Source organism: Microtus pennsylvanicus, chromosome 18, assembly GCF_037038515.1.
Source record: "Microtus pennsylvanicus isolate mMicPen1 chromosome 18, mMicPen1.hap1, whole genome shotgun sequence".
In the NCBI taxonomy this organism is placed as follows: domain Eukaryota; kingdom Metazoa; phylum Chordata; class Mammalia; order Rodentia; family Cricetidae; genus Microtus; species Microtus pennsylvanicus.
In genome coordinates this window covers 26,674,575-26,700,909 of record NC_134596.1, presented here as the reverse complement: position 1 = coordinate 26,700,909, position 26,335 = coordinate 26,674,575, and the positions used below count along the sequence as shown (strand labels likewise).

Sequence of the window (26,335 nt, the reverse complement as noted above, 5' to 3'; positions counted from 1 at the left end):
AAGGATAGGCATGGGGATCAATGGAGCAGAATTGAATGTCTAGAAATAGAAAATGTGTACCTTTGTGGTCTACTGATTTACAATAAAGACTCCAAGACAACCTAATAGAAATCGAATAGTTTTTCAGCAAGAGTTGCTGGGACAACCAGATAGTCACATATAAAGGAAGTTACATTCCCTGACACACACAATGTACAAAAATTAACTTGCTGTTGTCTCAAGTTCTAAATATAAGAATTCAAATGATTGGAAGGAAATTATGTAACACATCTCTGTAGATTTTGAATAGGCAATGGCTTCTAAGAAGTCACAGTGAAAACACGAACAAGAGAAAAATGTGTACACTGGAAACTTCTTTTTCTGTACTAGTATGAAGGTATGAATTTAGATCTTCAGGACCCATGCCAGAAGCTAGGCATGGCAGTGAGCACCTGTGATCCTAGTGTGGGAAAGCAGAGGCTAAACGATTTCTTAGGACTCATTGGTTAGCAGGTTCAGCCAGTTGGTGAGCTCTAGGTTCAGTGAGAGGACCTTGTCTCTGAATACTAAGGTGGAGAACAATTGCTGAAGATACTTTGTATCATCCTCTTTCCTACACGCACACACATGCAGATATATGCACACACACATGAATTTGTGCATCTCTCCACACACATGCACACACACATATACACACATCCCACACATTTTTATATACATACGTACTCCACATATTTTTATACATATACACATTAACACACACATAAAGATAAATAAAAAGGAAAAATAAATTTTAGAAGAGGAAGCTTTTGTATTTCAAAGAACGTAACATACAAAAAAGAAAGAATAACCTATAAGTGGGATAAAATCTCCATATACCACATATCTGATAAGGGAACAGAATCCAGGGTACCTAAGGAACACTCAAAAAACTAAGTAAAATGATATCTAGTAGGAAAATATAGGCAACTAATTTCCATAGACATTTCTCTGAAGAGCTACGAATAGGAAATAAGCCTATGATCCAAGTACAGCATAGCTAGTTACTGAGAGTACAAATCAACATTGATCTATCAGTTCACTCTAGAATGACTTAAACAGGGGGAGATAATAATAAAAGTGTTGACAAGGAGGTAAGAAAATTGAAGCCTTCAGTATTGCTTATAGTAAATAGTCTGGCATTTCTTCAAAACATTGAGCATTAACTTTTAATCAACCAAGTCTGTTTTGAAAGAATTGAAAACAGGGCTTTATGAAAAGTCCTGTATGTGAATGTGCATGGCAGTTATTAAGAAGGACTTAGAAGTGGAGTCAGTGTATCAAATGAAACACATTTTACAGATCATGTGTACATATATGTGTGTGTGTGTGTGTGTGTGTCTGTGTGTGTGTGTGTATGTAAATAAAACTGGTGGCAAGGCTCGACTGTAGATTACCAGTAGCAAGAGAAGGCCTACAGATTTGACTGTGCATGGTGCCGGACAAGCACAAGCACAGTGGTGAGCATCCTTAAGTTATAGGCTTGATGGTAAAATAAGACTATCTTTCTAGGCGTCCAAAAAGTAACTCTTTCCCCCAACACTTTGCAAAGGTCAGGGTGAGAATGCTGTAGCTTGCCAGTGCCCTAATAATAATTTATCAGAACATCATTTGAAGGGTGTTCACTAAAACATTCTTAGATGCAAGTCAACAGCTTTATGACCAAACTCATTTCCTGAAATGGTAGGTTGAGGATGAAGGAAAAAGCTGTCAAGGGTGCTTGACATACACTGTCTGGACGTAGAGAACCTTGGGGGAGTTTTGAGGGTGGTAGAAATAGCCTTCCTCTACTGTAGCGCGCCACGTCTGAGGCTCCGTGGCTCGGCGTCTGAGGCCAGTGTTGCTCCCCCTCCTCCCTAGCAAGGCTTTTCTTCCCAGACTTATTGGAACCTGATTATGTGAGGCAGTAAATCACTGAAGTCCAGAACAAATCTCGTTTGACATTTTTATCTTGACTCTTCTGGGGGCCTTTAATTAGCATGATTGCTGTGCCAGCGATTGCTCCAATGGACTCTGCGTTGCTCAGAGTTGGCATAATGGCTATTGAAGTTTCTCTGGTTACTATTTCTGGTCATCTAGGAAAGTCTCTGATTAAAAGTAATTAAACTCTTTAATGGGGTATAATAAGGGACTGTTCATAGTAAGTTTACATGAATTTAAAAACTGCATTAGAATATGCATTCATATGGTTCTAAAAAAAATCTCACTCCTAGGAGTATTATAGAGGTTGTTTTCCACCATGGCTCCCACAGCCTTGGCACACGGAGTCTCCGTATGGGCACCCCAGCTGACATAGTCGGTGCGCCACCGCACAAGTGAGCCAACGTTCCCATGGCCATGTCACTCACAGGTTTGTTCTCCAAGTCACAGTAGACAGATGTGAAAGTCTCTGCTGTGCTTTATGGTCAGTGGACTTTGAGCAGAATTAAAATATGCTATGGTCGAAAACACGAGAGTGGTTAGCACCCACGTTCCTACATCAGCTCCCAAAGTACAAGTGTCGGTGAAGTGCGGGTTGCAGTGTAAGGCTCCCCTTACACATGTTATAGCAATAATCCCTAATGGGGGTGATTCTGCATCGGGGGAACATGTTACCATGTCTAGGGGCATTATTCATGGTTACAGTGGGTTGCGGGAAACTATTACTGTCCAGTGAACAGAAGCTAGGTCTATTGTCAAACATCCTGCAAGACACAGATCACCCTCCAGTGGCCACTAATTACCCAGTCCACGATGTCAATTGTGCTGACACTGAGAAATTCTTCTCAGTCAAAGATGACTTTTGTATTTTGTGACAAAAAAAAAATGCATAACATATTTGTGAGAGAGAAGGCAGGATGGTTCTATTTGCATTTTGCCAGTTGAAAAACTAAAACTTTGAGATGTGGTAATGGGGCCACATCCCCTGACTGATGGTTTATCAATTTATCATTATTTGTACACATCGCATTACGGTATGATGTGAGCTTGGGGGCCTCTACAAGTGCCCTAGAAGGCTGCAAGTCTTATCCAAATGCCCATGCTATAGCTTTTCCAGACTTTGTAGCTAGGAAAGGTAGTGCAATTAACTATGTATCTTCCTCCTAGGAGCCAAGAAACACCCCCAAAGTGTCATGGTAAGGCTTGTTCATGTTTAATATTTGGAAAAATGTAAGGCCTTTACCGTGGGCAAGAATGTGACTGCCTTTATAGTCTGAAACTAGCTCAGACATTCAAATTCTTTGGGGCCGTGGTATTTACACAAGGTGTGACATGTGTTTTGTGTGTGAAGTAGGGAGGGGATATGGGATTTGGAATGAAAACACATGATCAGTCAGTCAACATTTCTATTACAAGCAATCATCCTGCCCTTCAATATCCAAGTGCCCTGTTTGCGCAGGTATTCAAGGCATGTACTTTCTATGACCTCTCGGTGCAGTGGGATACCAAGTCATAGAGGGCCGCCCAGAGCCATTAATTCCTTGTTCCTGCGTTCACATCATCATTGCCTGGTAACTTGGGAGGAGCTGTAGACTAGATGGATCCTGGTCTTCTCATTCCTTAGTTTCTTTCCCAGATCATGCATGACTATGTGGTCACGCGCTGCCCACAGGTCACTTCTAGATTCTGTTGAGTGCGGTTCATATTGAATGTGGCCAGGAACTGGCATACGCTTCCTGAACCCCCTAGGTCCTGAAGTGCAAGTGACAGCACAAAGCCCTTGCCACTCTAAAACTGATGTGGCCATGTTACACATCTCTGCAGCTTCTCCGGCCTCCAGGCCCCTGTAATGCAGATGGGAAGGCTGAGTTCGCTACCATGTGAGTTGTGTGACCACCATCTCCAAGTGTTACCGAGAGTTTGCCCCTTTATCTGCTGCCACATCAATCACAGGAATGACATTTTGCTCTAAGCTCCTCAGTCAAGACAGCTGTTTGCATCACCAAATACAGAAGAGGAAATGGGACACTGAGCACTGACTGTGTTGGACTGTCTTTATTGTCTGCTGCTCAAAGTAGCAGGCATGTTAAGGATTTTAGAAAATACAAAGAATTCATACAAAACGTCAAAGTTCCAAGCATAAACCAGGACCGGCCTTGGTTCTTCCACTGAGTGTTATCAAGTCAAGAGAGCAGGCTCTGGGCTGTAGTGTTCCAAACTGGGAGCTGCCAGGGTCTTAAAGCCCTGGTTTAAGGTTCCCAATACCTATGCTAAGTACCGATATATTTAAGGTGGCAGGCATGTACTCTGCAGTCCGTGCTGACTTATGACTGGCTGCTATTTGAGTCCTGCAATGTTATTAATGATCCTACTGCTATTCACACTGGAGAATTTTGGAAAAGAGTCCCAGACCCTATTTCCTCTTCCCCCTTCTACATTTAATCAATTGTCAGCTTTTAGATTTGCATAAATTCTGCCTTTGGCTTGCTCCACTATCCTCTCTCTGGGCTCTCCGGTAATCTCATCACTGCTTTATTGCTTGTTCGTTCTGGTACAGTCACCTTTAAAACCAAGTGTCAGCAGCTGCAGTGCCCAGGTCCAATAGTGCCCACTGTCTGTTTTTATATATATATATCTCAAGCTAAGCTAAGAATGGTCTTTACATTTTTAAATGGTTGGACAGATTCAAAAGAAGAATCGTCTTTTTTAACATGTGAAAATTACATGAAATTCAAATTTCAGTGTCCATAAATAAAGTCAACTGGAATCCAGCCACTCTCATTCACTCCCCGTTGCCTGAAGATTTGCTTTCACACTGCCGTGGCAGAGCTGAGCAGTTGCAATGGAGACCGTATGGCTCAGCAAAGCCGAAGATATTTATGATCTGGTGGCTGGCCCCCACTCTCTGCAGCTCAGCCCAGCCTAGGCTCTGCTAATCTTTCCTTTTTCCCCCTTCCATTCAGTCCATGCTCTCAAGCCACACTGTCTTCTAAATCCTTCAGGATTCACCTACTGCCCAGACTCTTGAGAGTCTTCATTGTCTGCTCCAAGTTAATCAGTTCTATAGTTTCTCATCCTATGCATGGCGTTCCCTTGAAGGAGGCTGGTTCGCTACTGCACTTAGCTCCCAGGAATGTTCCACCACTCATTCTGCACTGTATTTAGAAAAACGCAAGCCCTTTTCTGTGGTTTTCTGGCCCTTTCCACCTCCCCTGTAGCAGGATGGAGGTGCATGGTGTGTGAGGGCAGTTGGTGAATTTGCCTCCGCGGGATCGTCTTGGGTTGCTCTGGGTATGGTGTGAGAATTTATGGGGCTTTTGTTCACACAAACTTCCACAGCATTGTTTGTTTTTAAAAGTAGGTAACATATTTCAGCAGCTGGGAATCATTTTAACACGTGCAGCCGACAAACCATTGCCATCAGCTGAAGATGCATTATTTCATCCGCATCTGTCACAGTCATGTCTCTATCTGTTGACCTATCGTGTATCTGTCTTCATTTTTCTACCGACCTCTCAGTCTGTCAGTCTTCCTCTCTCTGTTTATTGATTTGTACCACTTCCTGCTTCTAACATCGCTGCACTGTGTATCTGCAGCGTAGTCCCGTGGCTGGTGATGCCCCATTTCTAGGAGGGGACCCACAGCCCTACACAGTGGTCCTGATTTCACCACTAAGCCTCTTCCTACTTCTCGCTCGACTCCTGCTTTATGTTCCAGGGAAATTATACACCTTGCTTTTCTGGGAATGTCATCCCTCTTTTGGCTTTCTAGAAATGCCGTAGCAGAGTACCATATTTTAATTTCACATCTCATAGTTTCAGGGAGGAGAAGCAAACACAGTGTGGTAGCAGAGTCACGTTTCCATTCAGGGTTGGAATAGCAACTCCACGCCAGCTGTCTCCTTCCAGCTTATAATGCTTTACTGGTGGTCTTGGGCATCTCTCAACTCAAAAATGTCTAACCTAGATCTCTGCCTTCATGCTTATATAGTATTTTTCCTATGTCTCTGTTTCTGTCTGTGCCTCTCTGTGTCTGTCTGTTTTTCTATATCTCTCTGTTTTGCTCTGCTTTTCTCTCTGTTTCTCTCTCTCTTGCTCTCTATCTGTCTCTCTCTGTCTCTGTCTCTGTCTCTCTCTCTCTGTCTGTCTCTTTCTTTCTGCGGGTGTGTGTATATACACATGTCCAGATATCCCCTGGCTTATTATGTTTTATCAAGGAAACAGTCTATGTTGAATTCTATTCGATACTGATTATTTCCACCTTGTTTCAAAATAAGTCCCATTCCGAGTTCTTGGGGTCATTGCAGTCATAATAGTCACCACCCTCGACTTGCTTTGCTTTTCCATGCTGTACCGATGCCTTGCTCTGGGATTGTATCCCCATACCTTTCCATATTTCTCACCTCATCTTTCTCCCACTTGTGATCACGTGGTTGTTGTTTTCTTTTACTAAATTCCCTTAACTGTTGGTGACTACCTTCCTAGATGCCACACACAGATTTCTCCAATCACTATTATTTGTCATTGAACCCAAGTGAGCTATGAAGTTTTTTCTTTTCTTTCCCGTGGCTCCCGGAAGGCTGATACTCAGTTGTTTGTGGGTGTTCTTCCAGGAAGCTTAGAGAAAGGCTGCTCTCACACTCTTGGCCCTGGATTTTAGAGGATTATTTTGCTAATAAGTTTTTCTTCCTTGTTTGATTATTCTGTCTCCCTTTCCCCAACTACATGTTTATGGGCATCGGAGGCCCCCAGCATGTGTCAGTTATGTGGAGGTTTGAGGCACAGTGAAAACGGGGCTTTGAGGGCTTGTGTAGGTATCTGTTTCAAGTTCTATAGGGACCACAGGTACTCAGGCTTTGTGCCCCTCACAGCATGGGTCACACAGGTCCTCTGCAAGTGGGTAGGCATAACGAAGTGGCCATTTATGGTTACTTTTAGTTTATGTTGCTGATGATCAAACCCAGGGCCTTGGACATGCTGGGAGAAATGATCCATCACTTAACTGCAAGCCTAGGCCTAATATTTCGAGTTTAATCTAGGTCTTTGCACCCCCCCCCCAATGGATATTGTTTCTGTCTATGTGTGCTCTCATTGTTTCTTTTTAAAATGAAGGTCAAAAGAAAACCTCCCAATAGATGTTGTTCCTGACATGTATCTATAGATCTCTCTTCCCCCTTCTTCCCCTTCTTGGTCATCTTCATTAATTTCATTGTTCCCTCTAATCAAGGGACTCTGGAACCAGTAAAGCAATGTGTAGGTTTATGCTATTTAATTTTTAGGACTGTCAATTTGGAATGTGCCAGCACTCTGATTCTATTATCCCAGGCCCTGTTCTAAGATAATATGCTTAAAATTGATACCGGCTAGGATTTGGACTTTATTGATTACATTTCCTGCTAGACTCTGGCCTTGGCCTCTTGCTGACCACATTCTGACCACTATGGCCATGACCTCAGGAAAAGTCAGGCATCCTGGGGTACCAGGCAGGACTTGAAGATTTTGGTTCTAGGGTTGTACAATCAAGTTGGATATAGAAAGTGTTGATAGTAAGGTAACATTTTTTACATACTTCACAAGGTTATTTTGAGGCTAGCATAGTAATCATTTATGATCCCTAAAATTGTTTTCAAATGTCAAGATAGTAAAGTAGGATTTGATAATAATGTGTTATATTGTTACATAGATTCACATAGAGACAGAAATCAAATCACATAGTTCTACAAAGCGAGTCTATTCTTTAAAAATATGGCTTATCTTATAGGAAATAGAGAGGTTTAATTTTTCTTCTGCATAATATGCAGGGGGTTTAAGAGCAGAGGAACTAAGATGAGAAAGGCTGGCCTCTAATCCTGGTTCTGCATTTTATTAAAGGGAGACTTGTCTTGAACTATTGAGTCCTTCCAACTTTAGTTTTCCCATCTACAAACTGGGTGCCATAACCATCCCCATAACATAAGGATGCTAGAGAAAGTATATGAGGAATTCGGTGGATGGCATTGAACTTGTAGCCTGGGCAGGTGTAAATGATTATAGATATTGATCATAAAGTTTTATTTAATAAAAAACTGAGAAGTGAGAAGGAAACATATGAAAAGTTTCATTGCTGTGTATATATTTAAAATGGTTTCAGACAATGGAGCAAATAATGCAGACATTCAAAAGTTACTGCCAGATGAAAGTAACCCCAGATGGTTTAAAAGTTGAGTAGGAATTGGATAAGAAGAATAAGCTCGAAACTAAGTAGCTAGGATGTTGGCATTCCACAGGAGTAAGGGTAGAAGCGGAAAGGTGCAGGTGTGGTCAGTTAAGTTTACCTGGACCAGAGGTGTGAATAGGGGAAGAGAGGAGAAGGCTGGGGTAGCCACTGAAAACAGGGTACGGTGAGAGTGTGGTAGCAGCCTGTTCTTGTGTGTGTTGGGGCCCCGGGGAGATACAGGGCACTTTCTCACAGACAGCTTCTGAACAGGGTGATGGATGTTAAATGTGCTGTCTTCCTGATCCAATTAGATAACGATATAGGAGATGAATTCATGTAATGAATGGAATCTGGGAAACGTGTTAAGAAGATCCCAAATAGTGACCTTAAAGTAAGAGTGGGTGGTGAGAAAGCATGCGACGGCCCTTGGTAAAATGCGCCGTGTCCCAGCTGTGGATGTGAGTGCTCTTGTTTCTCTTTATAGGAGCATCTATGGCATAGATGATAATATCCTCATGGAACAGAAGGGAGATTAAGGCTCAGAGAAGTTAAATAATTTACTCAAGACTTTGCCGTCACATCTAGTCGATAGGCAGTAGGGAACAGGGATTTGAAAAGCCAGGTCAGTCTGTCTCCAGATCTTGGTGTTATTCTTTTGCAAAGCGAGGATTGGAATGTGTACGTTTATTACAAAATAAATATGGGAAACCTAATATTTAATTAAATATAGAAGATAAGGAAGACATTGGCAAGAAGTGAGGATGGACCCAAGTGTTTGTGTCTGGGTAATTGTAAGGGTGGTGTTGACTTTAAGTAGACCCATATGGAGATTGGTTTTGATTGGGCACTTCCTGAACTCTCCTAGTTCTGCCGCTCTCAATGCTGCTGCTACTGGGGGTATTGGTGATTGCCCAACAAAACTTTGAGTCTCCAAGTGTAAGAGGATCCTTGAGAAGCCACCACAAAGAGTGGGTGAAGTAGAAAAGCCAATGGAAAGAAAGAAATTGATTGAAGCTGTGCACTATTAGGCATTGGGTAGTCAGAAAGCCACACTGTGTGGCAGGATCAAGTTGAAGAAGAGCTGAAAAATTTGGTCATGGGTTCAACATTGGTAATCTTTAAAGTTTTTTTGTGTCTTTTCTATGAATCTGGAGTTTGCATTATGTAAGAGAAACTGTGACTATTCAGTAATATTTGATATTAGGGTTGGAAGTAAATTGTGAGAAATCTTGGTCCTTAAATGAATTAAGGAAGTAGGATGTCTCAGAACGGAACAGTGATGTGTAGGGCATTGTGTTTTCTTTTTATTAGGTTAGAAACTTGTTGCATGGGCACCCCAAAAGGTAGAGGTGACCATAGGTAGATTTCCGAAAACAGAAGAAACAGATTAGGAGTGAGATAAAACGCTGGAGATACAGATAACTAAGGAAAGGGGATGGAGTCTAGGGAGCATGTTTATATGTCCCCAAGCAGTGACCCTAAAGGAGGAGTCGGTGGTGAGAAAACATAAGCTTGGTGAAATGTGCCAAGTTTCAGTTGTTGGCCTGAGAGCGTTTTTAACGGGAAAGGAGATTGGATGGAAAGTATCAGTGAAAACAGTTAATTTTGTTACCAAGGAAATACATTTTTCATTGCATGCAGAAAGAAAACAAAGTGACTGGGCTTTGATCCAGACGGTACAGTAAGTTCATGCTTAGTGTGCCTCCTCTGTAGCAACTATACAGCAAACACAGAAAACAGGAGACATGGCTGGCCGGCAAAACAAGTAAATAACCTTGCGACCAGAAACGGTATGGAAAATAAAAGATGATGAGCAGAGAGGACCATTTGTTCTTGTGATGTGGCCAAAGTCTAGAGCAAACATAATGACAAATATGTGTATTTATCTCTGGAAAGATCTTCAGAAATGCATATGCTTCAGACTGCCCAGAGATCAGAATAGCAGCCTCTTCTCAAAACTAGGCGTTAGAGACTATCATATGGAATAATGGTGCCCCCCCCCCCCGCGTCCCCCCAGAGAATAATGTTCTCCTCTCTGGAAGCACAGAGATTCTGCCTGTTAGGTAAGGCACTCTTGTTCAGGCTGTTGTGCTGTATTCCCAGTATCATCCTGTAGGGGCGCCAAGCTAATATGGGATTTTCTTCAAAAGCTCCAAAAGGCTACCTGGAAGCAACATTAGCAACAAATTAGAAAATGCAGGAGATTGGTAAGGGAGAAAATGTAGAAGAAAATCAGAAAAATTTTCCCATTCTCAAGGTAAACTGTAATATAAAATTATAAAATATATAAAATATCAAATGATAAGGGTGGTTACTGACTTGACTTTCATACAAAAATAATCTATAAATCTTAGGTAATATAGTATGACAAGAAAAAGAAGCCTTGGGAAGAGAGAGCTGACAGTCCTCACTGTGAATACTGTATGTCAAAGGGTTATTTGTAAATGGACTGTTTCAACTTACTAAGGTGTTCTACAAAATTGATAAAACATAATAGATGAACGAACATAAGTACATTTCTACCTTTACACTTCAGTAACGCCAACACCAGGAGTGTGAAAGCAGAGGGCTACAAGTTCAAAGCCAGCCTGTGCTTCACACTAAATTCCAAGTCAGCCTGGGTCACATAGTAAGACTCTATCTAAAAATCAGAACAGTGGCCAATGAGAAGACTAAGCAGGTTAAGGAGTTGGTGGCACGTTTGGTGACCTGAGTTCAATCCCAGGAACCCACATGGTAGAAGGGCAGTATTTAGTTTCATAGGCTACCTTCTGACCTCCACATAAGTCCCATGGCACATGCCCTTTCCCCCACAAAACAAACAGATGTTTTAAGAACAGCAAAAAGCATATTACCTAAACACAATCAGAAAAATTTAACTTACAACAAATAACATCTGGCAAAATGAAATAAAATAAAACATATACATTAAAAGGTATAAACACAACAAGAGATGTGCCAACTCCAATATTATTATAGGATAAATATAAGACAGTAATGAGTATAAAATGAGTATGAAAATACAGGCATGGACATATAATATGTATATAGGTTGTAAGTTTCATTTCCAGCATTAAATGAGACAGCAAACATAAAGTTAACGAATGAAAGCTACAGTCAGCAACATAAGAAAGTATCCTGTTTTGCTGAACGTAGGGGTACACACTTGTAAGCCCAGCACTTGAGAAGTTAGCGCAAGAGGCTTGGGAATTCGAGGCCATGCTTACTGCATAGCTACAGTAACTGGATAGTTGGATGCACAGCAGAGAGGTATGGAAATCTGGATTTTTGTGTATGCCGTTGTAAATTAGCATGCAAGGGAGAAATAATTCAAAAGCTAATGTAACTTATCTCATGTCAGCCACAAAATAACGAATAGCATGAGGTTTAAAAGAAAAACGTTTGTTTTCAGCAGGCTTCTTATTTTAAAGTAGTTTTCATTTGTCAGAAGAGTTTCAATAGTCAATGAATTGTTTGTGTTCTTCCGTCATTCAGCCTCTCCCATTGGAGTCGTTCTCTATTATCAGTATACACTCAAGAGCATCAAGAAGCCAGTGCTGGGGCGGGAGAGATGGCGCAGTGGTTAAGAGCATTGTCTGCTCTTCCAATGGTCCTGAGTTCAATTCCCGGCAACCACATGGTGGCTCACAACCATCTGTAATGACGTCTTCTGGCCTGCAGACATACACACAGACAGAATATTGTATACATAATAAATAAATATTTAAAAAAAAGAAGCCAGTGCTGGTCCAGTCCCATTAAGCAAAGGCAATGCTATTCTGATTTCATGATCTCCTGCCCCAGTGCCTTTTTTCTGACCAAACTGCATTTAGTGACCAAGTCTCTTTAACCTGTCTGGTCAGGTTTAATGAAGAATGTCTCACACCGTAGGCTTATCAACAGGGGTGCTGGCGTTGAGGGAGGAATAACATAGAGAGGCAGTATTATTCTCATCACAACATGTCAATATATATACTTAACAACATTTGAGTGACCATGGGGATGCTAGCCCTGATCTTCTGCTAGGATGGATGCTAGGTTTTTTACTGGAAAGTTGCACAACTCCCCTTTTCCTCACACTTGAGATATTCACCAAGAACAGCATGTTCCGCATCCTTGAGGGAAGAGCCCCCGCATAAAGTCTTTAGAATTCTTTTGTATGGAGAATAGGCATTTAATAAGAGAATGTGATTTAACTTTGAGAAGGGAAATAGTCCTTGAAATAGATTATAACTAACACAAAATGAAAGATTAATACATTTGAGCTCATGATTATTTTTTGTAGCCCAGTCTTGTCTGTAACTTGTTGTAATGCCTCTGCCTCAGACGCTACAGTGCTGGTATTACAAGCATGTACCAACACTCCCAGCATCTGACTACATTAGTTTACCTCCTTCAAACCATTGACCTTTATGTAAAGTTAAAAGACAAACGCTAGACCAAGAGAACACAGTGAGTGCGGCCAACAGAGAATTTGCATACAGAATAAATAAGAGTTCTCAGCAGGGAGAAAAGGATAACACTGTGTTTTTATCTCAGAAATTTATGTTGCGATTACAAAGTACTAGCTACTACTCTGCAGTTAGGAAGGACAACTGTCCAATAATACCAGGTTTGGAATTTCAGGGCAAGATGTTCATCCACTTAGTGATCGCGGGAATGTGAGTTTTATGAACTTGGGGAAAATACTCGGCCGTAGAGTGGAGCTCAGGATTTATATACTCCAAAGGAACATTCTCGAAAGATGTGCTTCTCCAATGTTCCCGTGCACCGGGATCACACGAAGAGCTTGTTAAAACGCAGATGTTGATTCAGTGATCTGGAAACACCTTTGCTTCTACCAAACTCCCAGCTGTTGCTCAAGCTGCTGGTTCAGGTTCCCCTGCTGGATCTGAGCGGCAAGGCTCTAGAGCAGAGGGAGTAAACCCTGCCAGCCTGACCCCTGCCTGCTTTTGCAAATGAAGTTTCTTGGAGGGGGAAGGTGTTCTGTTTACTTTTTGTCTGTAGCTGCTTCCAGGCCACAGTGGCAGAATTTGGTAGATGCTAAAAGAACTATACAAGTTCCATAGCCTAAAATATTTTCTATTTGGCCCTTGGCAGGAATATTGCTAGCTGTTGTTCTAGAGTGTTGCTCTCACAGGTGTGTAGACTTTTATCATGACAATTATTCTGACTTTAGGAAAACAACTAACAGTTGATAGAACTAGAAAATAATTTGCAACCTTAATACAAGGAATGCCATCAATTCAAAAGCAATAAATGATTGGGGATAATAAATAAATAAATGGGGATCTAGCTCAGTGGTTGAATACTTGTCTACCACACAAATAGTCCTCGGTTGCATTCCTGGAGCCATAGGAAAATAAAGCAGCAATAAAAACAAATAAAGTTACTAGATAAACTAATGCACCAGTACCGGAAAGCATCCTGTTTTGCTGGGCTTGATGCGTGGCGACACTTAGGGAGAGCACTACAGCCAGAGCAGACAGCTGCTGGTCGCATGATCCTTACTTTTGTCCAGGAAGAAGCGAGTGAGAAGGTGGGGAAGAGGAAAGGGAATGAGACTATATAATAAAAGCCCCTTCCAGTGCTACAATTCCTCCAGCAAGACTCCAGCTCCTAAAAGTCCCTTGCCTTCCCAAAGAGTGCCACCAACTGGGAACAAAATATTCAAATACACGAGTCAGTGGGGACATTTCTCCTCCAAACTGCTACATTCCTCAGTTATATAGTAGCAAGTTCGAGGCTGGCTTGACTTCATGAGACCTTGTCTCGCAAAACAAAAAATCAGTCTCATTTTAAAGCTTAAAGACTATGCAAAACAATACTATCATCTGGCTGTAGTCGGCCCATCGGAAGGAGTGCCTGGATCAGTTGTCCACTCCAGAGTAGGAGCTAGCTTTGCTGGGGTACACAGGTGAGTTCTTGCTCATAATATAGTTATACTATAATAACATGGTAATAATAGATTGTCTTCAAAAGAGCTGAAAAGAAGGCACCAAAAGATTTTTTTTAAAAAAAATGCTAATACTAGGCACTAAGCACAGAGTTGTGAAATTCCCTATACTTTATTGATATTTTAAACATTTGAAAAGAGTCCAAAGAATCAAGAAACAGGAAAACGCATACTTAACATAAAAGATATTTTGAAGTGAAGGAAAGAAATGCAGATGATCTATTAATACCTGGGGTTTTCTTCCCTGCCAATTGATCAAGAAAAAGATAGGTGCCCAAAGACCTCTTGTTATCTCTCATAGAGCAATGTTTGCGGATCGTAGTGTTGTTTTATGATATCATTCTACAGAGCATGGGGTTCTTTGGCTCTGAATGGTGACTTCATTCATGCTATTGGTTAGAAGGGATTTTACCTTTTGGGGGACTAACAGTTCACTCATGGAAGCCAAGACCAGGCTACTGTTGGGCAAGTCTTAATAATGCCAAGGACACTGCTCCTCAGCATGCTTTTCCCTTTAGTGTGAGACTCTTCTAGTACTCCTTGGAATGAGTCGAGAGCTCCAAGATTCTGCCAGGATGTCTGCTTAAATCTGAGAATCCCAGTGTTCTGTGTATACTTCCTCTCACCCAAACTTGGTTGCTTTCTGGTCTGACTTTCATAAGCATGACTGTATAAGAAGATGCCTTAGCCTCAGCCCCTTCCTTTGGAGCCAGATCCATACAACTAGAACCAAATTTGGCCTTGCAGATCCCTGGGCCAAGGACATCTCATTCCATATTTTCCCAGCAGTACTGGGATACTTTACAGAAGAGGGCATCCTATATTGAAGCCAGGGGACTATGCTCAGTATTCAGCCATGAAGCATGTGATAGGGATCTTACAGCCTCAAGTACACTTCAGTATCCCATAGAAGCCTTTGCAGCATGTTTATTATGATATTGTCTATACCCCAGGAAATATAACAGCTGTATTTCCACACCTTGTTCATATCGGGCCCTGTGGAGGATACAATTGCCACATTCATTTCTAGAGTGGGGTTTTGGTGGCCCCCAATATGTTTTCTTTTGTCTAAGAACTAGTTACATTTATTTAAGGTGTGTGTGTGTTTGTGTGTCTGTGTGTCTGTGTGTAAGTGTGTGTTTGCTAGAGTACATAGGTAAATTCAGAGGCCAAATTGTATGAATTATTGTTTTCCTTCTGCTATCATAGGTCCAAGAATTAAACTCAGGTCCTCAGGCTTGGATGCAAGCACCCTTACCTGCTGAGTCTTCTTACCAGCCTAAATATATTTTCTTATTGAGAACTTCATTTCTCAACCCAGTACCCCTCCTATGCATACAACTGTCTTCGTGAGTGGTCTCTCATCTTTGAGATGACAAGCTTGATCTTCTGCTATAGAAGGACTTTCTTTGTAAATGTCAGTCGTGACTAGAGAAAGGAATGGTTTTGTGTTAAAGGAGCACTCAGTGAGTGCTGAGTGCCATTCCCACCGTGTCGTTCTTTAACATACAGGCATGACTTAATGGCTGCCAAGTCTCTGACTTGGTAGGAAGACTGTTCATACGTGATAGTGTAGGGGAGCCCCAAGAGTGGAGGGACATGGTGAACGAGGAACCACACAGCTAGGCCACAGTGCACTGCTACATCTGCCTCAGCTGACTAGTGATTACTTTGTAGAAATATTGGCTGAGCCTTGCCAGACCCTTAGGTTTGTAAGACAAACTACAAATAAGGATATTTTAAGTGTGAAGTCTAAATTTTAAATTCTGGAAAGTAGAATTTTGAAAGGTTTTTTTTTTTTTATAAATTCATTTGTTTGGGGTGGGAGAAGGAAGAGAGGAAGAAACCAAGCAGGGTGGGAATATGAGTGGGAGCGAGGGTTAGGGTTTAGGGTTAGGGTTCTAGGGTCATTAGAACCCTAGCCAGTGTGCTAAGCTTGCTAGCTTGAGCTACAGAAGGAAAGATGAGTTTCAAGCCATCTTGTCTGCAGCCAGCAAGGCTATGATTTGAGACTTGACATCTTGAGCCAACACTTCTGGATTTTCGATGAATTTGATTACAGGAGAAAAAAGAGCTTATATTCCAAAGAGAAACTGCCCTAGCGAAGTAACGGTTCAGCAAGACACAGCCATAACCCAGACTCCCCAAGGCCATTGTGGTGATCCTCTCCCCATGAATTTGGAGGAGACAGCACCTAGGCAGAAAATAAAGTGAAGAGACCTCTATACAGGATGGAACCTTTCTTCAGCACTGTGAACTCTGTTCACACAGTGGCTAGGCCAGGGCACTGAGTGGATCTTCTGTCGGCTTTCCCATGCTTTCTGTAATCATGACTGTCCTGAAAATTGCTCCTCTCTTCAGACTCCTCCTTCATCCTCCTCCTAGGTTGGTTTTTTACCTTTCCTAGCCTGAACTCCAGGAAGTGATACCAAGTGTGGTTAACGTTGAGATGGAGTTTGAGACTCCTTACTCAAAGGCCGTAATCCAAGTAACCGGTTCCTCCCAGAGTGATGGAGATCCAGGGAAGAGTTGGTCTGTGACGTGTTCCATGGGAGAAATGGCATGCATGGAACTATGTGGCTCTCTATAGAAGCAATTTGTGAGGAAAGAAACCAGTCCTCTGCCCAGGGATTGTTGGAGGGGAGAGGTTCCTCTCCCTGGAGAAAATCCTAGCTTGACTTTCTCTCTAACACCTAGTCTTAAGAACTAGTTTTCGGTAAGGAGCCTTTTTTTCACAAGTAGGTCATTTCAAGTAGTTTAGAAATATCTGGATTCAAGTTCAAATAAAATAACATTAGAAATTTCTAAAAATCTGATTGAGTTAATGCTATACAGCTTTTAAGATATTGAGGATCACCAAGTAACTGTACCCAATGGCTGGTTTGATAATGAATCTTTGGATTTTTTGGTGATCAGTGGTATGTCTGTTGACAGGGGCTTTGCCCCAGGCTCTTTCTTTATCCTAGGTCTGCTGGAATCCTGGTTCAGGAGCAGTTATTGCTTCTCACCACCGGAGAAAGGAGGGGAGACTGCCGCAAGAATAACACGCTGACTAGGGTAGGGTAGGCCTCCTTCCAGACTCGCCTTGGCTTCTGTGTCCCTTTTAATAAGTTACCCAGGACCTTAACACCAGAACCCTATGTATTTCAGTTCCTTCTTGTGATATAACAACTCTAGGGTGACAAATACATTCAAAGAGAGATGATAGGAATGTTATTCAGTGGTGCCTAAAATAAACATTTTATGTAGACTAGATAACTAGGGGAACAGAAAGAGGGGCCCTTGAGCCTCCAGAGTTAGGAGAAGAAAGTGTAGGCAGGAGACACAGAAAGATGCTTGCCACTACAGACGCTAGTGAGCAGGTAGCTGTTTGTCTGTCTGCAGGAAGAGATGCTTGGGGTTCAGTCAAGTGCTGGGAAACAGAGAGGTTGGAGATTCTGTGCTTTATTTTGCATTTTACACAGCTAGAGTAGTGAACTAGCCTAGCCTTGCTGCCGAGGATACAGAGGACTTGGCCATGAAGATTTAATTGGTTCTTGGTTCATTGGGGTTGGGTTCCCAAACCCCTTGCTCAATCCTTCGGGTGCTTCACTTCCCTTTCCTCCTCCCCACATCCTTACAACTCCCTTTTCCTCTCCTGGAGCAATCCTGGAATGTCTGGCTGGCTCCTCAGACTTTGACAATCCCTGATGTCCAGGCTCTGTTCTGAACTACAGAGGGCCCACGGTTCTTTTGTGCCGGATGACTCTCGGGAGAGCCGCTGACAGATAGAAGGTTTTTGTTGGGCCACCTGTGGACAAGGCCTACTCAGGGCATGTGTTTGTCTCTCTCTAGCCCTCTCTTTGCCCATCTAGCCTTTTGCTTAAGTCTCCTGTGGTCCAGGACTTCCCTGCCCTCCTCTGAGCTTATGTCTGCCCTTTCTTTTCTGGGTTGTTCTCAGGAGTGTGGTGGGGGGCGCAGAGGTTTGGAATGGTGCCTCTCATGCTTCAGCTTTTAGAATCTTGGAAAGGCTCCACCCGGGACAGAGTTCCAGAGAAAACAAACTCCAGATCCTGGCTCATATGGGAAAATGTTCGTGTTTACAGAGGCAGCTAGCTTTAGGGACCTTGGCCAGGACTGAAGCAGATTTGGCCTTGGTCTATATAGGATCTGACATGAAGCCTTCCTGAGCCCATGGACGTTGCATGGTCTCTAGAGGAGAGATGTCTCAGGAGCGGCAGTGCTATCACCTTTCGTGAGGCCTGTCACCTTAGAGTCTCCATGGAAACTGTCACTTCTGCTGTTCCAAAGGTTTCTGCCCTGACAAGGACAAGAGAGACCGTAAGGAGCCACCCCCTCTACCTCATCCCCAGTCCTGTCGCATCGCCTACCTCTTGGACTTTTCTTCTGTGGGATATAAAGCCAGAAAGGGGATCTTGGGTCCAGTAGCATCATCTCCCAAGTCATAAACTCTTCCCCTCCAGCTCAGAAGTGGCACCTAGGATATTTACAGTGAGAATATTTAGGGGTGGGTGTTAAACCTAATAAAGGGAGTGAGTGATGGGCAAACAGGTTAGGAAAACGATTGGACAAAATTTATGGTGATGGCAAATCTTTTTTCCCTGACTCCAATTTGATGAATTTGACAAATTTGATAGTGCCACTATGTGATACTCAGGAAAATGATTAGATTTTATACATAAAATGAATCAGGCAAAGCAGTGTGGATACAGGCGCTGTGAGCCGTTGATTTCTGTTTCTGGCATTGTGCATTTAAGAAGACTTCCCCAGGGTTTTGCACTTGGGGTTTAATACTGACCATTAACCCCTGTATCTGCCTCTTCTGCCAGGGGTCTTTTCAAACATAGACAATCATGGGATATTAAACTTGAAGGACAATAGAGATCATCTAGTCCCATCAACTCACTATATATATGAGGAACCTGAGGTCCAGAGTGGGGATGTGTCCTACCCAAGGTCACATGGTGAGTTGCCTCCTTTGACATCTTTGTATGAAGTGAAGACCCTCCCTGACCACTTTTGACTCTTAAGACCCAAAGACCCATTAATGTCCATGTGTCTCAAAAGACTAGGCTATTGCTAGGTGTCCAGGTTGGGATTAGTACTCAAGTCCCTTGAGTGAGAAGAATCTCTTTGAAAGGAGGATGCTTCTTTAGGCTAAGGTGAAGGATGTAGGAAAGCAAGAGAGGGACCCTGATCTAGAGAGAAACAGTAGTATCATGAACCATCTCAGAAGCCTGCTCAGACCTCTGGACATCTCGTCCTACCCTGTCACATGTGAGATCCCCTGCTTGGGGTTCAGCAGAGAAGAGCTTTCATAGCTCATGGAAAACTGACATTCCTCTTAACATTATATCATGAACAAGGGGGAACATTCTCTATTTTTATAAACTCATCTCACTCCCTGCAGACAGAGGTAACAAAACAGCCAAAATGACTCATCCCTGCTTTGATCATTCTGTGTCCTGTGCAGGGAGGGTTGAGGAAGTCTCAGTATGAGAGAACTCTGTTTTAGTCTTTCCCCATCATGTATGCCCAGTACTCAGTGGACGATGTTCCCTCTCCATTCCTGTGTATGGCTTTCACAGAAAGGTGGGGTTTCTCTGTTCCCCACCCCCATATATATAAATAGTCAATTTTACAATTTGGGATTGATTGAGTAACCCTTTTCTGGAGTTTGATTAGGAATATCCCTGTCTCTGGACATCCTATTCTGTCCCTGGATATATGGCCAGAAAAGAACCAAGTTGTCAAGAAAGTTTTCTCTTCTTGAGGCAGCTTATGACCTTGTGGTCAACTGTATCACATACTCTTTCAGAGTGTTACTAGGCCCCTGTAAGACATGGAATTATGGGAAGTTGAACTGCCATTTTCTAAGCTTCTCATAGTCCTGAGAATAGAAGGTGAGAAGCCAAGGAAAAAGCAGGCACAGACTTGGGAGTATAGCATTTCCTACTCCTTGTGTAGTTGAGAGTGTTAAGAAATTTAGTTCCTTGAAGTAGACCCCTAAGGATGTTGAGTTCTGCTAAAGCGAGCCTTCTTCCCCACCTCCTCTGAGAATACTAGTGTGTGCACACCCCCCTTATCCTGCCTCCCCAGTAGCTCATTGCCAGGGTTCCTTCCTCCCAGAATCATGGCTATAGACCAAGATTCCCTTAGTCTCTACCTCTTCCATGACAGTCCTAGGTCAAACTCCCAATGTAATGTAAACGCTGACTTCCCTTTCTCAGCTCAGTGAAGGTCCCAGCAAAATAGAGTGTTTCTCTGAGCACACTTGTTTTAAGTTACCTGCAAACCCCATCCTTGCCTTTTGCTGGCAATTCATTTTGGCTATTCCCGGTATATAGCTATAGCTATAGCTCTAGATTTCCCCCATTTCAAGTTCCCTCTCTGTTTCCTGTCTTAGTTTTGATCTTCTTTGGGGGTTTTGGTTTTTACTTTATTTTGCTTTTTTCTGTTTTTCTGTTTTTTTTTCTTTTTGTTTTTTTATAGGTTTCAGAGAAATTATGTTGAATCCAATAAGCCTTTCCGGACATTCCAAGCCTCTTAACCATGGCATCTATGTTGAGGATGTCAATGTTTATTTCAGCAAAGGACGTCATGGCTTTTAAAAACTCCTTTTAAACCTCCTTGTTCTGATGTCACCTTGGTAGGATGGGCCCTCTGAGAGTTTGGAAGCTCTAGGCATTGTTCTTTTTGGATCCAGGGATGCTAAGTAGAAACTGCACAAGCCACCAGTGCTTCAGCATCCTTTGCCACCACTGAGATGGGTGTGGCCCCCATGGACCACTGGCAGGTTGCCCCTCCCCTCCAGTCATCACTGTGCTCCTTTTTCTCCGGGCCTCCGAGGCAGCTTCTGCCAACATCTCTAGAACCAATAAAGAAAATACAAACCCAAGCACCAGGAGCTACCTTTTAAACACACTAGCCACTCTCTTGACCCAACCATCACAAGAAAGCCTGATGAAGTCCAGCCGCATTCCGGTCTCACTTTCCTGCTTGGAAGCGTGGGATCTCCATGCGGTCCTCTCAGTGACCTCGTCGCCCTGAGCAACCTCCAGTGGGGAAGAGTCACAGAGGGCTCTTAAGCAGAGGTGGAGACGGCGCGGTAAGAGGAAGGGGAGCCAGGCCCAAGTATTGACGACAGATTAGGTCTCGGAGGGAAGAAAGGAAGACAGTCATTTTGTTGGTTTATTTTTATTTTTATTTTTTGTGTGTATGTGTGTGTGTGGAGAAAAAAAATCATACTTTTTTGTGGACACACTTGGCCCCCCCTTCTTCTCTTTGAGATGGCTTGCACTGAGTGCAATGTTAGAAAGTTCTTTGGGAAGAGTTTTTGCTGGCTCTACCTGGGTCCCTAGAGCTGCGGTTCCGACAAGCATTGGCTACAGGAGGTCTTGCCTGTGAATTGGCCGTCCTACTAGGACCACAAGAGACCAAGGGAATCAGGGACCAAGACCCTTCCTCCTAGCCCGTGATCTCGGGATTGGCTCTCTCCCCCTGCTTCCACTTATTCTTGACTCTGAGAACTTTTGGAACCCAGTGGAGTCATCATTGCCAAGGTCAAGATGAACTGAAGGGGAAGAGAAGTAAAACCTGGCCTCCTCCAGCCCTTCTCATGGCACCGATGGGCTGTCATCCTGGTCTCTGGTCGATATGTGTGTTTACTTTGCTTGCTTTCTCTCATATCTTACTCCATAGCCATCATCATCCTCTCCCAAAGAGGGGTTGCTCCCCCATTTTCACCTTGACCCTATGGGGAGAGGGAAGGGGTTGATAGTCCTTTACGTAATAGGAAAGACAAATTTGCAGAGCCTATAAAGCTTTTCTAGGTTGGCTGAGTGACTTTTGACTTAGCCCAGCTCTCCCAGTTCCATGGGTGTCCCTGTCATGGGAAAGAATATGGAGTACCCCAAGCTCAGTTCTTGAGACAACATGGTGTTTAGTAAAAACCCCGTATGTTCTGGTGCAGTGTTTCAGCACAGTTGGAAGTCAGAGCATATGCATTTGGGAAATTTAGCAATTTACCTGAGTGCAAAGATCTTACTTAAGGGTTATATTCTCTAGGGCCTGCCGGTGATGGTTTATCGTGTCAGGCTCCCAGACTAATGCTAGAGATACCTCTATGGGGTACATAAGCACGAAGCTTTCCAATTCTTTCCCAGGACCTGGAGTGGCTTCCCAGTGTCACTTTAGGTTCACGGTTGCTGAAGGCCCCCCCCGGGGTATGTAGTTGTTGAGTCCCTTCCAGCCCCAATCCCCCAGCTCCCCACAGTTCCATGTTGGACTCTTCCCCGTCATGCTCAGATGATCCCTTGGGTTCAGATCTCCTCCTGAGTGTGTCTTTAAGGAGTAAGTTTGAGGATGATGTTTTTACTTGTTGTAAATCATGACCTCATTTCCAGCCTCCCAGGCTCCATCCATCACAGCATCTTTGATTCTGCCATCTCTTCACTTTGTGCTATGACAATGGGGCGTTGTGTTTCCACAGAGACTTATAGGAGTGTTCAGTGTATAGTTTCTTAATAAACACTTTATTTTCTAATGAAATGACTGCATCAGACCTCTTATTTGGAAGCTTCGCAGAGAACATTCAAGAGGTAGCCATTCCAGAGCTGCTCACACTTTGTTTCCCACCTTGATATTACTTTCCTATGGAAGTTTCTTGTACACTTTTGCTAGCAAAGAGGGATTTACAATATGTCCCATTGGTTGGGTTTGTGGAGACTCCTCCAGGTACCTTAGATTTCTACAAAGAAGTGCTTCTTCATCTTATTAAGTACTCGGAGAGGTTCAGTGGTTTATCCAGGATCACACAGCATGAGAGGCAGAAGCAAGATTCAAACTTGATTCCTGCAGTCACTCCTAAGGCTACTGATATCTTTGGTACCTGGGGAGTTTTCTGCTGTTGGAGAAGCTAAGACTTGTAGAGGTATTTTCTTCAGAGCTGTTGTGCAAAGGGATCTGGGAGCAGGAATGGGGGAGCCTTTCTGTTTGATGTAAAGGCAAGCCTGTGGGGTTTTCCCTAGGATAGAGTAGTTTTCTATCTTTTCTGCGAACTTACTTAGAAAAAGGTTAATCTCTGAGATTCTAGGCCAATCTCTTAGCACCCAGAGAGAGACACTTTAGACACACACACACATATATATATAGTCATGCACACATGCACAACCACATCCACCTTGATTCAGCTGTCTTGGAAGGGCTCACATGGGCTTCCAGAAGGTGGTGGAAAAGCAGTCCCTGGATCCTACTGAAAGTCAAAAGCCAAGGTGAGCTGGCATTTCTCACTGACCACGCTTGGATCCTGGTCGCCACCACAAGTACAAAGGTCAAAATGACTTCTGAACTTTATGTTTGCTTCCTTTAAGAGGAAAGCAAGCAATATGTAAGAAGCACAGAGAGCAAGGGCCAGAGAAAGAAAACTAGGTAGATTGTGGACCCTTCTCTGGGTCTCATCAGGGCTGTTGGAGCTCCATCTCATAGGAAGCAAAGGAGAAGCAAGCCAAGGTAGGTGGGATATGCGACAGGGTTGTTGAGATGAGATTGGTGCCTTTCAATACGACCTCGCTCACTGTATTTCCTACACGAGTCTGCTTGAATTCTTCCTGCCCTCAATGTAAGTCTTCGCCTGTAGGAATGGCCTGGTGCACAATAGAGGTTACAGTAACTCCTCACTTTTGTATATTCCCAGTGGATATCATGTATAGTTTATATATTTTAGAATATAAGGGTTAGGGCAAGGATGTCTGGTGTTTGGGACTATCCTTGTGACCAAGGAAGAGGGTGTGAATTCAAGAACTTTGGTTTTCCATGAGAGATGTTTAAGATCTTTGTTATCCCATGCACAGGGCCTGCCAATGCACAGCATAGATAGTGGGTGGGATTAACCCCTGAGAAAGCTGGAGGGGCCAGGGGTTCATTAGTGTTGGCGAGTGGAGTGAGAGCTCTTCTTATGTATTAGGAGGCTATGGGGTTGTGCAGGGGTTCAGGGGCAAGGAAATAAGGGAGTCTTTGTGTGGTAGCTTCTAATCTGCCTGTGAAGTATGAGGTCCTGTACCATTAGTGAGATGATTCAGTAAGAGTTGAGATAATGTGCAGTGTCATTGGCAGAGGCTTCAGTGAATGCCAGGGACGTGCAGGAAAGGACCTGACTGGGTTTGGAAAACGGAATCTGGTCTAGAGGCCTGTCATTTCTTTGGTTTCCTTCTAGGTATTAAAGTGCCATGAAATTCTCCCTATTAGAACTTGGGGTAAGGCAGAGCTTCCACAGGGTACCCCCAGAGCAGAGCTCAGTCCAGAAAAGTTGCCAGATTGGGGACCTAAGAAGTATCACCAGCCAGAGCTGCAGTTTCCAAACTTTTGGGGTTCAGAGCTCACTGGCAGATGTTCATAGGGGCTTTCTTGGTCTTAAGCATATGGTCTGACCCCATGAGAGTTTGCCGTAGATCTTCGTACCTGGATAACCACTGAGTCCAGCATGTTTGCCGGTTACTTTCTGAGCTTTATTCTGGAGGGATATTTGAGAGGTGACAATTGTGTGTATTCGAGGCTGTGGAACTGAACTATATCTTTACTGGCTACCATTAAGTGGCACAGCATATAGAGGTTGTGCATTATGATATTGTATGGCCAGGTCATGGGACTGAGGGCTACACACCCCAAATTAGGCTCACAATGAGCATTCACAATCATCGCTTCATTTATCATAGGAAACACCTACGCAGAACCAGAACTTTCTATCCACAAGAAGCCGAGGTTCAGAATAATTCAGCAACTATTTGGGGTTTCCATAGTTTATGACCAGTGACACCTCGGGGTATGCCTGAGCTCAGAGTAGCTCTTGCTCACTCTTTTGTCCCCCAAAGCAGCTTCTTTTCTGCTCCTGGAGGCTTCTCCATGATAGCTTCCTACCATCCACCTCAAGCTATGGTCCTTCAGACAGCAGCCGTAGCTTCCTTCTAGAACCACGTTCAGAGGTCTCCTGAGAAGTCGCAGCTCTGCCATGTGCTTCTCATCCAGGCAAAGAATAGATGCTAAGTAGCTTCAGTTGGGAAGCTAAGAAGCTGGCCTCAGGGCTTCCTCTCTTATACAGGATTTCCTCCCTGCGGCCAAGTTCCCCACACCTCCTCCATCCTCACCTTCAGCTCGCTCTACCTCCGGGTGTGACAGCTGCCGCAGAACCCTAGGGTGTGACACCTCTCATTTTAATGTGTCCCAGTTCCTTCAGGCCAAAGCCAGAATGGAGCAAAAATCAAGAGTCTCGGTTACAAGCTGAAGGCAGGTTTGATCCCCCAGAGCAAGCACAGAAGAGGGCTGATCCACGCAGAATGAGTTCATTGGTGCGTAGCTTTCCAAGCTAAACTAGTCGTGGGTTAGGCAGAGTGGAGCCTCCCTTCTTCCGTGTTTGCTGACCCCTGCACTGAGCCAGACTTGCACACAAGTTGTTTCGCGCGACTCTGATGCCAAATGTGAAATGAAGGTGGCAGGAAGGAAAAATAAAGAAGAAATGAGACAGTGGAGAGCAGGCCTATGTCCCCCGAGGCTTCCCTGGAAGACCAGGAGAAAAATTCTTGAGCTTGACAGGGGAGGGAGAGAGGCAGACGAGAAACTGCAGGAGCTTGGTGTTGCATCTGCAATGTCCAGTGCTGATCTTGGACTCCATTGCTACCCTCTGCCTGTTATACCCGCCCACTCCACCCCTGCTCTTTAATCCTGGTTGATGTGGGTGAAGCTACTTGCAGCCTCAGGTTTCCTTGGAAAGCTCTGGTTCTGCATTTTCTTGCCTCTAGCGATCCTGCGGTTACCGCCCCCTCTGCTTCCCACTTCCCGGGAGAACCTCAGTCTGGCTCTGACAGTGTATTTTTGGAGCTAAATCAGATTTCTCCTTCAACCCTACTTGAACTCACAAGTGACTTGAAGGAGATGTGTTAGCAATGGGCATGCTTCTGAAATGACATCAGGATTCAGAAGCCTGCTTGGGTAGGATTTGGGTCCTGTTTCTTTGTCCACAAAGAGTAAAACCTCTGCAGAGTGACCTGGCCTCATTTTCTCCTTAAAGTACAACCTGATGAGGAAAACTATTTCTGCATGGGTGGTAGAAGACCTGTGACCTCTCTGCCTTGTGATCCCACTCCATCTGGAGAATGGCTCCCCCTAACATAGAAGATCTTTGAGTGTGCTTGCCGGAGCTCGGTCCTCCTTCCCCACTCCCTTCTCCCTGTAGGGGGATATGGATTTTTGAAG

General features: G+C 43.6%; 1 protein-coding gene across 5 annotated transcripts in view; it reads left to right on the top strand.

Moving 5' to 3' along the window:
• Positions 1–26,335, top strand: part of Ntrk3 (neurotrophic receptor tyrosine kinase 3) — a 355,416-nt gene that overhangs the window by 234,373 nt on the left and 94,708 nt on the right. The window contains exons 13-14 of one of the 5 annotated variants that reach the window (XM_075952949.1): positions 18,919–19,053; positions 20,582–22,639. The exons of 3 other annotated variants lie outside the window; for them this stretch is intronic. In XM_075952949.1, the coding sequence (XP_075809064.1) occupies positions 18,919–19,053; positions 20,582–20,700 (254 nt within the window). In that variant the 3' untranslated portion in view covers positions 20,701–22,639. Of the gene's footprint in view, positions 1–18,918; positions 19,054–20,581; positions 22,640–26,335 lie in introns of those variants that run through there. One more of the 5 variants, XM_075952950.1, reaches the window with a different exon arrangement.